The sequence below is a fragment of the Anarrhichthys ocellatus genome, unplaced genomic scaffold (assembly GCF_004355925.1).
Source record: "Anarrhichthys ocellatus isolate YVR2014 unplaced genomic scaffold, GSC_Weel_1.0 scaffold12, whole genome shotgun sequence".
Taxonomy (NCBI): Eukaryota; Metazoa; Chordata; class Actinopteri; order Perciformes; family Anarhichadidae; genus Anarrhichthys; species Anarrhichthys ocellatus.
This window is the reverse complement of record NW_022280042.1, coordinates 4881016-4895275: the sequence shown is the minus strand read 5'-3', so window position 1 is coordinate 4895275 and position 14260 is coordinate 4881016. Positions and strand designations below refer to the sequence as shown.

General features: G+C 43.1%; 2 protein-coding genes across 7 annotated transcripts in view; both read left to right on the top strand.

Annotated features, from left to right (window-relative positions):
* LOC116385920 (striated muscle preferentially expressed protein kinase-like) overlaps window positions 1–5965 on the top strand; it is a 39544-nt gene extending 33579 nt beyond the window's left edge. For all 6 annotated transcript variants that reach the window (XM_031851688.1, XM_031851687.1, XM_031851691.1 and 3 more), the window contains 8 exons: window positions 682–804; window positions 1649–1813; window positions 1912–2545; window positions 3009–3248; window positions 3583–3806; window positions 3932–4007; window positions 4243–4392; window positions 4480–5965. In XM_031851688.1, coding sequence (XP_031707548.1) covers window positions 682–804; window positions 1649–1813; window positions 1912–2545; window positions 3009–3248; window positions 3583–3806; window positions 3932–4007; window positions 4243–4392; window positions 4480–4693 — 1826 coding nt within the window. In that variant the 3' untranslated portion in view covers window positions 4694–5965. The remainder of the gene's footprint in view (window positions 1–681; window positions 805–1648; window positions 1814–1911; window positions 2546–3008; window positions 3249–3582; window positions 3807–3931; window positions 4008–4242; window positions 4393–4479) is intronic.
* A 730-nt stretch (window positions 5966–6695) lies between these two features.
* Window positions 6696–14111, top strand: LOC116385923 (carboxy-terminal domain RNA polymerase II polypeptide A small phosphatase 1-like). The gene is made up of 7 exons (XM_031851695.1): window positions 6696–7595; window positions 10138–10286; window positions 10375–10470; window positions 10796–10852; window positions 11461–11553; window positions 11632–11817; window positions 11904–14111. Exons 1-7 carry the CDS (start codon window positions 7523–7525, stop codon window positions 12030–12032), a joined length of 783 nt encoding a protein of 260 aa, XP_031707555.1. The 5' UTR covers window positions 6696–7522; the 3' UTR covers window positions 12033–14111.
* The last annotated feature ends 149 nt before the right edge of the window (window positions 14112–14260 follow it).

Below are 14260 nucleotides of genomic sequence, written 5' to 3'. Positions count from 1 at the left end.
ATTTCATTTGAACGTTATTGGTCATGGCTTTGGACATGTAATATTTCTAATCTCAACCACTGATGTTATTTGTCTCCCCTTGATAATAATCTCTTGCTGTGAGAAAAATACTTCAGACAGCTCATCTCGCCTGTTGCAGCCGGTGCACAGGCTTAATGGGAAATACATTTTGAAATTACGGAACGACATCGTTTGTGTCAAGTTTGGTTTAGTGTTACTACAAAACACACACCATCGTCTGGATCGTATTTTTTATTTTTTTTTATCCTGCGCTCGAGAAAATGAACATCTTGTCGTTGGTGTCTTGAACCTCAACGTCATTAAAGTGACATTTGAATCTACTGAATCAGTGACTGCTGTAACATTTTGCAATGTGAAGCACTTGAAATAAAGCAGCTTTTATGAAAGCCTGTGAAGGACGCAATTCAATCCTGCTCACACAGTAGTAAAACCATGCACACGTTACAGTGAAACCACCCACATACACGCACTTAAAACCACATGCACATGAAAATCCTTGAGACTAAAATACCCACTTGAATATCTTCAATTTTAAAACCGAGGGTGGGTTTTCTGACCACATGTCTACTCGTATTCAGCACTCACATCTGCCCAGTATAACTATGTAACTCGTGTGTGTCTGCATGCCTGTGCACACTCATCTAATTTGTTCTTTTTTAGGTGTCCCAAAGCAGCCGGGGACCCCTGAAGTCCCCCAGACGTACAACAACACAGCCCTGGTGCTCTGGAAGCCAGCGGACACCAAGTCTCCGTGCAGCTACAGCCTGGAAAGAAAAACAGAAGGCGAGTCCCCTCTCTACTTTTTTTATTCATCTATCATTTAGCAACATTCAGCTCATCCAAATGAATATCGAGTAAGTTGTGAATTAGTTTGTAGGTAGTTTCGATGGTTTTAAAACTACATTCCCTTTGCTGGTAGCAGTGTTTGAAAAGCTTTGACGATGTTTGGCTTTGTAATATACTGTATGTGGAGAACGCCCGGGGATATCAGTCTCAATACCCAGAGACACAACCTAGACGGAGTAAACGAGTCATCCCTCGAGGGAATAGTGACTGCACCGGTGCTGCTGCCACAGCTTTTTCTCATTTAACATGATGAATCATCACTATCTTATAATGTGGTGGGTGAAACGCACAAACCTGGAGTAGCGGACTCCGACTTCTTGCTCTGATTGATTTCCTTCTGGCTGTTGTTGCCTTGTCGTCTCATTCCAAATGCATTGTTTGCCTGGCAGCATTGATTCAGGTGCTCACACAATAATTTGTCACTTCCTAATTTACATTTGACTCCAGGTCTCTTTCACCGTGCCAACATAAGAAATGTTTGTTTATGCATAACATTTTACAAGCTTTAGGCTTCATCCATGTGCATGTCCACATTGTCCATCCGTTTGACAACACCGCCCTCTGGTGGTCAATATGTAAACTACAACAAGAACAAAACAAGATTCTTTTCTAACTTTTACTTGTTGAGACTTGTCTTTCTTCTCTTCATAATTCCATTTACAATACATATATATCCAATATGCATACTTCAAGATTTACAAATACAGCATTCGGTTGCCTCATTTATCCCTCTATGCTCTATCCTTAAAGGTCACTTATTTATTGTCCCTCTGTGCTGCAGGTGATTCTAACTGGCTGACTGTAGCCACTGGAGTTGTGGACTGCTACTACAATGTCACAGACCTGCCACCAAGTGGCACTTTTAGGTTCAGAGTGGCCTGTATCAACAAGGCAGGACAGGGACCGTACAGCAACTGTTCTGCTCCAGTCAGCTTGGACTCAACAGGTATAGTTGTTAGTGCTGGACTGGGCCGCTGAAGGCTTCAATCACAACATGGTGGATAAAGGCATTAACCTTTAAAGGTTGTATTTCTATTTTCTCAGCTGGAGGAGCTTCACCTGCCATGGCCGTCGTAAAGACAGTCCCAGCACCACCTGAACCAGTTGCCCCCTCCTTAGTGACGGTGCCTCCGTTAAGGCCAGTCCAGAACAACGCTCCCAGGACAGCCGTCTCCACCGTCACCTCCACCTCTTCAAAATATGCAGCCACCCCTGCTGCTTCACCTCTTCCACCCTCTCTGCCCTCCGGCCCCGCCACAAACCCCCAACTGCCATCTGCAGGTGCAACCACCAAAGACACTCCAAAAATAAGCTCCTCTCATCCCTCTTCAGCCGCAGTCAAAGCACCTCCACCCTTTGTCCTCCCCAAACCCCAGAGTCCAGTAAACGTGGTGTCTCCCATGACCCAGAACCCTCCAATATCCCCGCCATCGGCGCCAATCAAACCAGCAGTGGCCTCTGTGCCCACATACGTCCCCACCACCACCGTCACCGCTCGTGTGACCCCGACTCCTGTCGCCTTTTCCCCACAAGTCCTCCAGTCCTCCAGCCTGAGCCCTATTGGTGACGGGGTCAGTACCCCCACCAGAGGCACCCCATCAGGACGCGCTACGCCCTCCACTGCTCTACGACAGGGGGTTCCACAGAAACCCTACACCTTCCTGGATGAGAAAGCCAGGTGAGACAGAAGGGCTTTAAGGTCAATTTAAATATGACAAGTCACACAAAACCCATATAATTGTCCTCAGAATGACCGTTATATCATGGTGGAAACTCTTAAAGTGCATAAAGGCAATAAAGCAGTGCATAAAAAGCAGGATTAATTACCTTCAGCAGCACCTCGAGGCGGCTCAGTGCAGGTGTTCTATGATTTAAATGTCTGTACAAACATTTAGCTTTTAGGGGCTTCAGTTAGAAAATATTTTACCATAAAAAGATGACAAAAATCTGATGTATAGATGTAAGAATGATGTATAACTCATATTGATATGGTTGTAAGAAAGAAATATAAGAATGACTTTATTAAAATCCTATATTGGATGACAGACTGGACGTATAGAGAACTGTCTCGACAAGATTAATCTTCTCCATCTCCTACTTTTGTTACATTAGGTTCATATGTTCCTTTTTATTTGTGCAAGGGGTCGTTTCGGAGTCGTCAGAGAGTGCCGCGAGAACACGACGGGCAAAATCTACATGGCGAAGATAATTTGCTACAACCAAGAGAACAAGCAGGAGGTCCTGAAGGAGTACGAGATCCTGAAATCCCTTCACAATGAAAAGGTCATGGCTCTGCACGAAGCCTACGTCACGCCGCACTACTTGGTGCTGGTGGCCGAGTACTGCACCGGCAAAGAGCTGCTGTACAGCCTCATAGACAGGTAGGAGGACGGAGACGTCGCCCTCGTACTGAGAGACACAAACTCACACAGAGTTACAGAGCAGGGGGCCGGAGACGAGACCTTTCCTTCTTTAGTCTATTTGAGTTAAGGCTAAATTGATTTTAATTAAATGGTGAAACCATAGATTTAATTCAGGGGTTCAGTAACACTATACTGATGATTTTTTATTGATTTAAAGTTGAATATTTATATGTTTTATTTTTATATTAATATATCCAAGTTGTGAGTATACATGCATATAAAAAGGCAGAGTCGATAGTGATGTGACCACGTTTCCAACTACAACCATACCATCTCTTTTCGCTCTCGACAGGTTCCGTTACTCCGAGGACGACGTGGTGGGTTACCTGGTCCAGATCCTCCAGGGGGTCGAGTACCTCCACAACCGCCGCGTCCTCCACCTGGACCTGAAGCCCGACAACATCATGGTGACCAACCTCAACGCCGTCAAGATCGTGGACTTTGGAAGCGCCCAGAGCTTCAACCCCCTCAGCCTCAAACTCTGGGACTCCGGAGCAGGAACACTGGAGTACATGGGTGAGGACGAGAACGTCTTCTGACTTCTCTGAAGTTCAGATAGTCTCTGACTCCAACATTTGAAGCTTTTTATGCTACTTTTTGTGCAAAAATGTATTTCTAAATTCTCATCCTCTTGACAAAAGCTCCTGAGATGGTAAAAGGTGAAGTGGTTGGTCCTCCTTCGGATATTTGGACTGTTGGCGTTGTCACCTACATCATGTGAGTGAGACGTCTCATGTGTGTGGACATATTGCATACATTTGAAGCATTCCCAAAAACCAGGCTCACTAGTTAACACTAAAGACAAGAAAATACTTGTTTAATGTTTCCTTGATGTGTGTTTTAATGTGTCAAAAGCTCAATCCCTTGTTAAAGTAGGCGCCACATTTTAATTAAGTGCATTACATTTTGGAACTCTCCTGCTCAACTTCGTTTTTCCTCTCTTTCCTTCCAGGCTCAGTGGTCGACTGCCCTTTGAAGATAAAGACCCTCTGCAAGTCGAATCCAAAATCCTGATGGCGAAGTTTGACCCGACGAAACTTCACCCAAACGTGTCCCAAAGTGCCTCCGCCTTTCTCAAGAAGATGTTGAGCAGTTACCCATGGTGAGAGTCAGCGAAGTCAGGTTTTACACTTCCTGTAATACAGAATATGAAATGTTACGTTGTGTGTATTTCTCTGTGTCTTCCCAGGGCCCGTCCGACTACACGGGACTGCTTCACACAAGCCTGGCTGCAGGACTCCTACCTTATGAAGCTGAGGAGACAGACACTCACCTTCACCTCCGGTCGACTCAAGGAGTTCCTGGTGGAACAACAATGCCGTCGCTCAGAGGCCACCACCAAGCACAAGGTGCTGCTGCGCACCTACCAGAGCTCGCCAGCGACCATTCCCAGCCCCAAGTGAGACGACGGTGAAAACGCAGCACCACAACGCTTTGCAGGGTCAGATTCTGCCAAATCAAACCTCTGTGAATCACCGCTGCATGAAAAACGTCCGCCTGACCAGTGGGGCACAGGTCAAGGCTCAGGGGACGGGCAGACAGCTGGATAGAGCGTGAGTATCCACAGGACAGACGGGAGTCCACGTGTTATTTTGGGAGACTTCAACGTTCAACACTAAAGGGATTCTGAGATGAAACTAAAGAGATGACCGCCATGACATGTTTGTTGAATTGAAGAACTGCTCAGAAACAGTTCATTCTTTGTGAGGACACAGGATGTTCTTTTGATTTTCTTTGATTGCACAATTTCTCGGTCACCTTGTGAATTCTGACGGTGCACATTTGCTATTTGGTTTAGATAAACATTGGTCTCCACTCTGCACGATCAGCCTGGAACATGAGTATCATTAGCTTTTTTTCTGCCTTGTTTGTCACTAAATGTATTAGTAAACAACTCATGTGAATGTACCATGATTTAAGCTGCTAATTTATTTTTGCATTTAATTACACATTTTAAAACTCAAAACCAAAAATATTATTTTATTCTTGAAATTGTTTACTTTTTACATGTTAATTTATTTGCATGTGTGAGTGTGTGTCTGTGTGTGTGTGTGCGTGCGAGAGCATTTTTGAATCACTTTTTGAATTCTGATCGATGCAACAAAAAAAGGATAAAAATAAGGAGTGTCTTTGTGATTGGTTTTAGGGTGAGCTAGGAATTTTTGGTACAACTTCTTGGTCTGTGGTTGAAACTGAACTCTGTAATAAACTATGAAAAGCAGTCTGTAATGTAGATTTTACATTTTACGTGGACAAGTCATCCACTGGTAAACTGCTGTGGTTTCTCAGTATTGCCCATCGGTTGGTCAGGTTGCTTCAATCATGATCACCCAGTCAGTGCCTAAATCGGATTGATATCCAAAATACTTCTCTTGTAAATGTGTCTCCAGTGGTAATAATTCACAATTGATATGACAAATGTTTGACTCTGAACAAAGCAAACGTTTGACTGCAATATTTGGACTTTAGATTCTTACATACATGCATACATACAGTACACGCAGTCCTTGTAATAATAGAACGTCTTGTGTATTGCTCTACCACAGTGTTCCTTTTTGTATGAATTTGGACGTTTGAAGATTTATAAATGTACCAATTTGCGGTGTTTCTATGTGGGGGGGAAGTTGAAGATGTTTTTATGAGAAGGTATGTAATAAACTATTGATACAATTGGGGAAAAGTTTTGAGCTTTGTGGAATGCAACATTGGGCTTGGGTTTCCAAATGAACCCTTGAGTACTTCGATGGGATTATTTTTATACTTTAAAGAAGTTTGCTGCTATAAAAATGCATTTATACACTTGAACACCATAAAGCTTGCAAAGTAAAAGGTAAGCTTGCGACAATAATATTCCTATTTATATTTTGTGGCAGTACAGTATAAGGTTGTGCAATATGACATTTACTGTGGTACAATATACAGTACATGTGTATCATTAGACATTTTGCAATTTAATATGTCTGATTAACAAGAAAGACAAAGTTGCAAATCAATAAGCAGTACTGCTTTCTGGTTGTATTGCATGTTTTATGAGTGTTACCTTACAATGATATAGGATTATATTCATATATACAGATAATTAAAATGCATGAGTCAATGCAAAACAAAAAAATGTGAAAAAGTAGATTTTTGCTTATCCTTCCTGCATATAACAATAACCTTTTTCTGCAAAGAAACACCACAATAATGGCAAGGGAAGGAAAACATCACACTTCTATGATAAAATATGACAAATAAAGGCAAAATATTTATACAAAGCCTCTTTATTTGACAAACTATGATATGCAAACTACACTAAAACAACAGTGCATTCTCAAGCAGTCAGACTTTATACCCTGCTACTGTATTTTGGAGGAGAAACAAAAATGCACGCTAGAGAGAGAGTCGGTACTTTTGCGACGGTCCCTGGACCAAGGCAGTTTCAAGGGGACCCAAACTGGGCGTTTCTTTACCGCTACTACAAAAAAAAGTTTTTAACAACTAATATTATCCGTTACACAACAACTGCAGTACTACAGACACATATGTACATACACGTGCCGGGCTAGAAGTTGCAAATATGGTGTAAATATTTGTCTATATATCTATCTACGGTATCGTACAATGGTGGTATCGCAGGAATAGCCGTCGGCTAAAGTTGGTTAGTTTTGCTACATGTAGCCTGTTCATAATTAACTGTTTATTTCATATTTTGCCGTTATGGTTGTATAGTAAAACATTGTTAATGTGTTGTGAACCAACATATCCACCGATATCAGTGTAAATGCATGTTTTTTATGCAGTATATTTGACTATAATATGTCCAGTATCTAGCCTGATAGCTTAGCTAACTAGCTATGTTTGAGTAACTTTGTTTCGGGCTACTGAGGTTAAGGGATCGTCGTCAAATCCGTAGACTAACCAGAGAAGGGAGTGTGTTGCACACGGCCTCTCTCTTACTGCGCCACTTTAAGTGAAATGGGGAAGCCTTGAAACCTCCATGTTTGTATCTTGAAATTGCGAGCGGAGTTGAGGCACCATATTGAATCAAAGTTTCTACCTCCTTGACAAATGTCTTTGTAAGTTTCAGACTTCAAAACGTTTAGCCCGAAGTGTAATGGCTGCGCTGTAGGCGACGTGTTGCGATGTTTTTCCGTGTTTGTTGATGTTAAGTTGGTTTAATGCACCGAGTCAGCGAACTATCTGTAACTTTAAAAGTGTGAGATCAGCACTCTGGAGCAGACCTGGATGTGATGGACAACCCGTCCTCAATAATCACCCAAGTCAGCCGGGATGAAGAGGGGAATAAAGCCGCAGGAGAGAGAGGTAAGTGGCTTTATAAGTGTGTTTTGCGGAGCTCCGTGACGCAGAAACCGCTGCAACAACCTCTGCACAGATACATGAACACCGCTCTTTGGTGTAAAGTGGACTGAAAACAAGCCGCAGCACTAAAACTGTCACATTGTCTCACTTTTCTGCACAAAGATCACGTCTGCGGCCCTTCGGCCTGTGATGAAAGTCAAGTAAATGACGTACCAATGCTTATAATACTTTAATAAAAGCATGAGAATACCTTAAACCCACTTTAAATAGTATAGATATTACAGCACCATGCATATATAAAACAATCACAAAAATGTGTTTACTTTGGCCTCAGTGTGATAATGAAATGTGTGTTTTTATCTCTTCTGTCTCGCTGTCATGGCTCTTAGTGCTTATTTATTTTACTACAGTGCTCCTCTGTTTCCTCCCTAACTTCATTAACCGGCCTGTGAAATTGTGAGTTCCTCAATGCAGCACTAACTTTTTATCAGTTGTTGTGTGTTCAACACCAGCTTTGCAGGACAGGCGGGGGAGTGAGAATGCAGGTTACTGAATAATCTGGTGACCTGTCAGTCATCATCCCTGAGAAACCTGCAGCTCACGTAGAGGCCGATGTCTGAACAACACTGACATCTGTATCGTGGAGTTGGACTTATTATTGCATGCACACAAACGTATAAGGCCTTGTTGTGCATGTGCAGCTTAATCTTTTACGTAACCGCGTCCTCACACATGCTTATACTCACTGTCTCAAACAGCATGTTGACTTTGTCCCGCCTAATTCTGACATGATAACCCAAAGCTGTTTTAAGCCTCGTCAAATCAAACTCTTTTAGTTTCAGTTTCTCCGTAGTGTAGAGGATCCACATGAAGTGGTTTTAAAGTGTTTTGAGGGTTATAGATTGGCTCATAAATCCAACTTTAAATGAAATGTCCTGCGGTTGTATAAAGTAAGTCTACGAATGAATGGCTTGTTATGCCGGTGCTGATTTTGATGTGGTATGTGAACGTTTCTGACCTTCACAAGCTGTTGCTTAATATGCTGACGGTCCTTTTGAGATCGACTGATTGTGGCTGTTTGTAAATGCAGCAAGCAGTGTTGGAAGCCAACAATACGGTGTTTTCCATATGTTATGACGACTAACTTCATAATGTGACTAAAGCTCAGCGGTTATTAAGAGCGTGAGCGTCAATCGCACAAAATTTGAGTGTGAATTATTCCTCCCTGGTGTTCCGCAGAGTTTGAATTATTCATTTTCAGTAAGTCATGTAACACGAGATGACATGTTGAGGTCTGCTAAACTTACTTCAGTGTTCATATACATTTAAAGACTTGACCCACAAACATCAGACAATTGTTTCATCTTGGTTTGAAGCCAGATGTGTCAGAAACCACGACGTAAAACACTGCAGAATGAGGTTCTACTTCTCAAACAACTGTGAGGAAATTACATGGACACAAGGGAGGGAGCGAGGGCTCAAGGGAGGGAAAAAGGAAAGCAAGCAGTGAGGACTCAAGGGAGTAAATAAGGTTAATTTACAAATCTCTACTGCTTAAGTTCTTTGTGAATTAATTGAATCTAAATGAATAGTATCATGAAGCCGTCTCCCGCTACACTCAAACATGATGGCATGCAGCTTCCTCCACTGATACCCGTCTGTTTCCTCTTCCTGTTTTGGACCCGAGTGCCCCAGAGGGTCAGACGGAGTTTGAATCCACAAATGACGTAGGAGGGAATGAAAGAGGCGAGAGAGAGAGACGCACAACAGAGGGTTGTGTGTTGGTAACGCGGTCACGTCCGGACACACACAGAGAGAGAGAGGGAGCAGAAAGAGGCCGAAACAAAGTGTAATAGGAGACAGAAAAGGAGGCGAGGAGGAGTGTTAATGAGAGATTTATGGGACACGGAAATGGACCAATGGAGTTCAGCTCAATGGATGACAAACTTTAGGGGGAATGTCTTCCTCTGAGAAGTTATCACTGCTAACCTAAATTCATCCCTGTACGTGCATTTCATTGTTTTAAATTGCCGTCAGTGGTTAACTTTTACTTTCTGAATGCCTGATGTCCTCATGATGTCCTCATGATGTCTCTATAGCGCTGTTAAAGAGCTGCGACTTCATTGCTGATGTTTGGGGCTGTTTGCTGCTGACATAGGAGTGTTACGCAAGAGCTCTTGGCAGTGCCGCGTGTCTCCAGGAGGGTTTGTGCACATGACTAAAGTATGAGGAAAGCTGCTGGACGTACTTTGTACTGTTGTCATACATTCACGAGATGGAGTCATCAGCGTGAGAGTTATTATCACCAAAATACAGTTAACACAGCTTTGTTTTTCTGTTTTTAGAAAGGCAGAAATCTGCTCGTGGCAGGATTTTTGCCAGTCTTAACTGTTTAAAAAACAAACAAACCTTTTAAAATAATCAATAAGTTGTTTAATCTATCGATTGACACAAATTCAATCAGCTCTAGCTTCTCAAATAAGAGGTAATTTGGGTTGCAGCTTGGTGACCATCTCTTCTTCTTCTTCTTCTTCTTCCTCTGCAGGCTCCTCCCCCTCTCTGTCCTCCAAGAAGCCCAGGAGCAGAGGCCTCTTCTCCAGCCTCTTCTGCTGCCTGTGTCGGGACCAGCCCGAACCCCCACCGGTCAACAACAACGCCCCTCTGCTGGTGGAAGAGAACGGCACCGTCTCCAAGGTGTGTTCACTGGAGAGATAACAATCTGTGCTTCCTATTGCTGGATTTAGCTGCGTCCCAGGTTGAAGTACATATTTTTTGTTTCCAGGTGAAGCCACTGCTGGCTCCAGTGAAGTCTAAAGACTCCGGAAAGATCTGCGTGGTTATAGATCTGGATGAGACGTTAGTTCACAGCTCGTTCAAGGTGAAGAACAATATTGTTTCGGCCATGTGCAGGTCCGTTTCCACATCATGCAGGGACTCAAAAGATATGATTTGGGCCGTAAAGCACGTAGTCGTCGCCCGTGATCACGTGACATCACGAGATCGGTATGTTAGATAATAAAACATCTGGTTGTTGTTGGCTCTGACGGTGACATTTCTGGTGCTCAAACCCAAATAAACAGTCACTCCTCCTTGTACACACACACACACACACACACACTTCCTTATGATTGGAAAAGCTTCAATCTTCTGTCTTGTTCATGTCGACATTTTTTTTTTTTTTTTTTTTGTCGTCATTCCAACAGCCTGTGAACAATGCAGACTTCATCATTCCTGTGGAAATAGATGGAACAGTACACCAGGTAATGTTGGCATCACACTCCCACTCAAAAAAAACCCAAAATGTCCTCACTCTTAACTTGTCGCCTTGCCGGCCTTGTGGTCGTGTGATAGCTGGGCTCTCAGGGTTACATTGCTGAGCGTAGTAGGTGCTGTCTGCGTTTTGTAAGGGATTTGGAGATGGATGACATACCGTGGGTCTGGGCCTGATTCAAGTAATCCAGGATAGGTTTGTTCAGACAAGCACAGCCTATTCCGGATGACTTGGTTCAGGAACGCTACCCTCATCCGCCGACACCGCAGGAGGAAGAAAACTGGAGGAACTTCAAGGGAACAAGTCCTGGGTTTTTACTTTTGGAGCCAAATGTCTGTCTGTCTGTGATCCATACGAGTACATTTAGTATATGAGTCTTGAATGCCTGAGATTGAAATGTATGATTCATGCATGCTCGGTCTTGTACCCCTATGTAAACCTTTAAAATGTTAATTCATCATTTGCACAGATTATATTAAACCACAACAAAGCGTCATAGTTCCTCGGGCAGCTACGGTTTGTAGAAACATGTTTTTTTTTTTTTTTGCCATATGTCAGCTGTGTAGGAACCTGGTTTAAGATTCCTGTGTCTTCCAGGTGTATGTCCTGAAGCGGCCCCACGTGGACGAGTTCCTCAAGAGAATGGGGGAACTGTTTGAGTGCGTCCTGTTCACTGCCAGTTTAGCCAAGGTGAGGAAACCAGCTGCTGCTCACAGTAAACTACTGCAAACACATGCTTACGACTCATTTCTCTTGTTATTGCTGCAGTATGCGGACCCCGTCTCCGATCTCCTGGACAAGTGGGGCGCTTTCCGCTCCCGCCTGTTCCGGGAGTCCTGCGTCTTCTACCGAGGCAACTACGTCAAGGACCTGAGCCGCCTGGGTCGGGACCTGAACAAAGTCATCATCGTGGACAACTCCCCCGCCTCCTACATCTTCCACCCCGACAACGCAGTGAGTAGAACACGCAGCGCCCGAGTCATGGCGGCGGTGCTAGTAACTCCCACGTGTGCTCGCTGATAATTTGCATCTCCATCCAGGTGCCCGTGGCCTCGTGGTTCGACGACATGTCAGACACCGAGCTGCTGGACCTCATCCCCTTCTTCGAGAGGCTGAGCAAAGTGGACAACGTCTACACGGTCCTCAAGCACCAAGGGGCCGCTAGCTAACGGTGTTCTGCACAAAACGGCGTACAACACGGATTTACCCACACCAGAGAGGCTCCAGGCTCCAGCTCTCACTGCTCTGACTTTAAGTGGCCTCATCACTGCCACCTACTGGTCAAAAAGAAAACTCCCTGATATTTGTAACTTTTCTCCACGTCAGCTCGATGTGGGATGGATGGATGGTTAAAGGATGGTTAAAGGACGTTTCTGCGGCGTCACTGAGCTTGCAGAAGACGTCTGTCGCCGTGAACCCTCTGGACACAGACTGGGTACTTCTCATGGATTCATCAGTCTGATTCTGCACAAGATGCAGAAAAGATTGACGTGCAAATGGACTTCGTCAGCCTCGTTATCGAAAGAGCAGATGGTGTATACGTACTGTAGATGTCTTTTAAACATCTTTGTCACAAATTCAGTCAATTATCAGTTTTTACAGCGATTTGATCAGGTAATTCTGAATAATTGGGAGAGTTGTGGATGAATCTGATCAAGTACAGTCTGTAGTCCTCCCTTTCACTGTGATGCAGAACATTGTTTTTAGCACAATTTTCAAACTTACAAAAGCAGCATTTGATCATTATTTAGGATTGTTGGCTTTAAAATGGACAAAATGTCCTTTTGCAGCAACTTTTTGAACTGTGGGAAAAATCTATGTACACAACTCCAATCCCTTTTAAAATGAGTAAATATAACCCAAAGCAATGAGCCAAGTAAGACACTAATATGAATATCAAACCATCTGCACGTGACGGTGAGAGAGCAGCTGTTTATTGGACGGTGGTGTAAAGATTGATGGACAGCCAGCACGCACCGCGTCTGCACTCGTGTACCGTCGTGAGCGTTTCGAGGACCAGGATGGACTCCTCTGGTGGCTTCTGGTCCTCCGTTTTAAAGCCACACACACACAACTTGAATTCTGTTGAAAGTTGTGTGATGGTCACAGCTTGGTTTGTCAGTTTGGTTCTCATAAGCTTCAGCGTATTCTTTCTTTTTTCCTAAGCGGTACACATAGGCTGGAAACAAGTTCAGGACTTTGTAATCAAACGTGTGTGGAGGACGGGGAGCTGCCACGAGGACTCGAGGAGGTGTCTGGTGAGCAGAAAGTGAGATTTAAAGGAGGAATCCACCCTGAAACAGCGAGTGGAGATTTATTTTGTTAATGGTGACGTAATGCCGAGATCATTCTAGTGCAGCTACGTTGGAGTTTAATATATATTAAACATGTCGGGTTTCCTTTCGTGTAGTTGCTATTTCACAACAGAATTAAGTCACAAGATGAAGAGATAGTCACAGTACTGCTACTGAATTTGCTATTATTCATTCAAAGAAAGATGATTTTTAAGGTGGAATTTTCCTTTACAAACTCACACATTGACTGTGTATTGCTCCTTTTAGCTCTACGTGGTGATGTAGCAGGCCTCTTGTTATCTCCCTCGTATGCGTTGACAATACCATGTGTTGACTGAAGAATGAAACCGTGGGTTTGACTTAGAGCCTCCATAGCAGGCTTGTGATATGACTTTACCGAGATGAGGCAGGGACGACAATTAAACCCGACATATTAAGAGCGATTGCATTATTTTTCTATGTTTTAACAAATTATTGGCAATCAAATTAGCCTGTTTCTTTTCTAAGTGAGTGTTTTTTTTTTGCCCAGGAGTGCGACTCTGATACAATATTCACAGTTAGTTTTGTTTTCATGTAAGACCTGGTTGTTTACCTCGTATATTAATAGGCAATATATGGACCAGAAGCACCAGCAAATTACTAAAAGGGTAGTATCATACTGTTGTAGACACGTAACAGGGTAATTCTTTTGGTGTGTTTCATGTAAGCCATCATCACACGTCTCATCTAGGTTCAGTGCCGATAACTGTTGTTTTGGAATTCTTCGGCAAACAGGAGTATTTATAGGAACGTTAAGTCATTTTATCAGTCATTCATTAATATATGGAATATTCATGTTACTGTACTCATGATTGAACAGATGTAACCTAATTTTTGACCTGTTTTATCATACCAAATGATATATGGACTGTATGTAATAATGTTTTTTCCCCCATAAATGCTAAATGAAAGATGGTCCAAGTGCTGTTTATTGTTTATGGTAATACGTTTTATCCACTAATTCCTTATATTTGAATTAACAACCATGCTAATGAACGCTATGCTTATTATGATATCAAAACATTACTTTATAGAGTAACGTCAATTAGTGAACTACTGTGTTT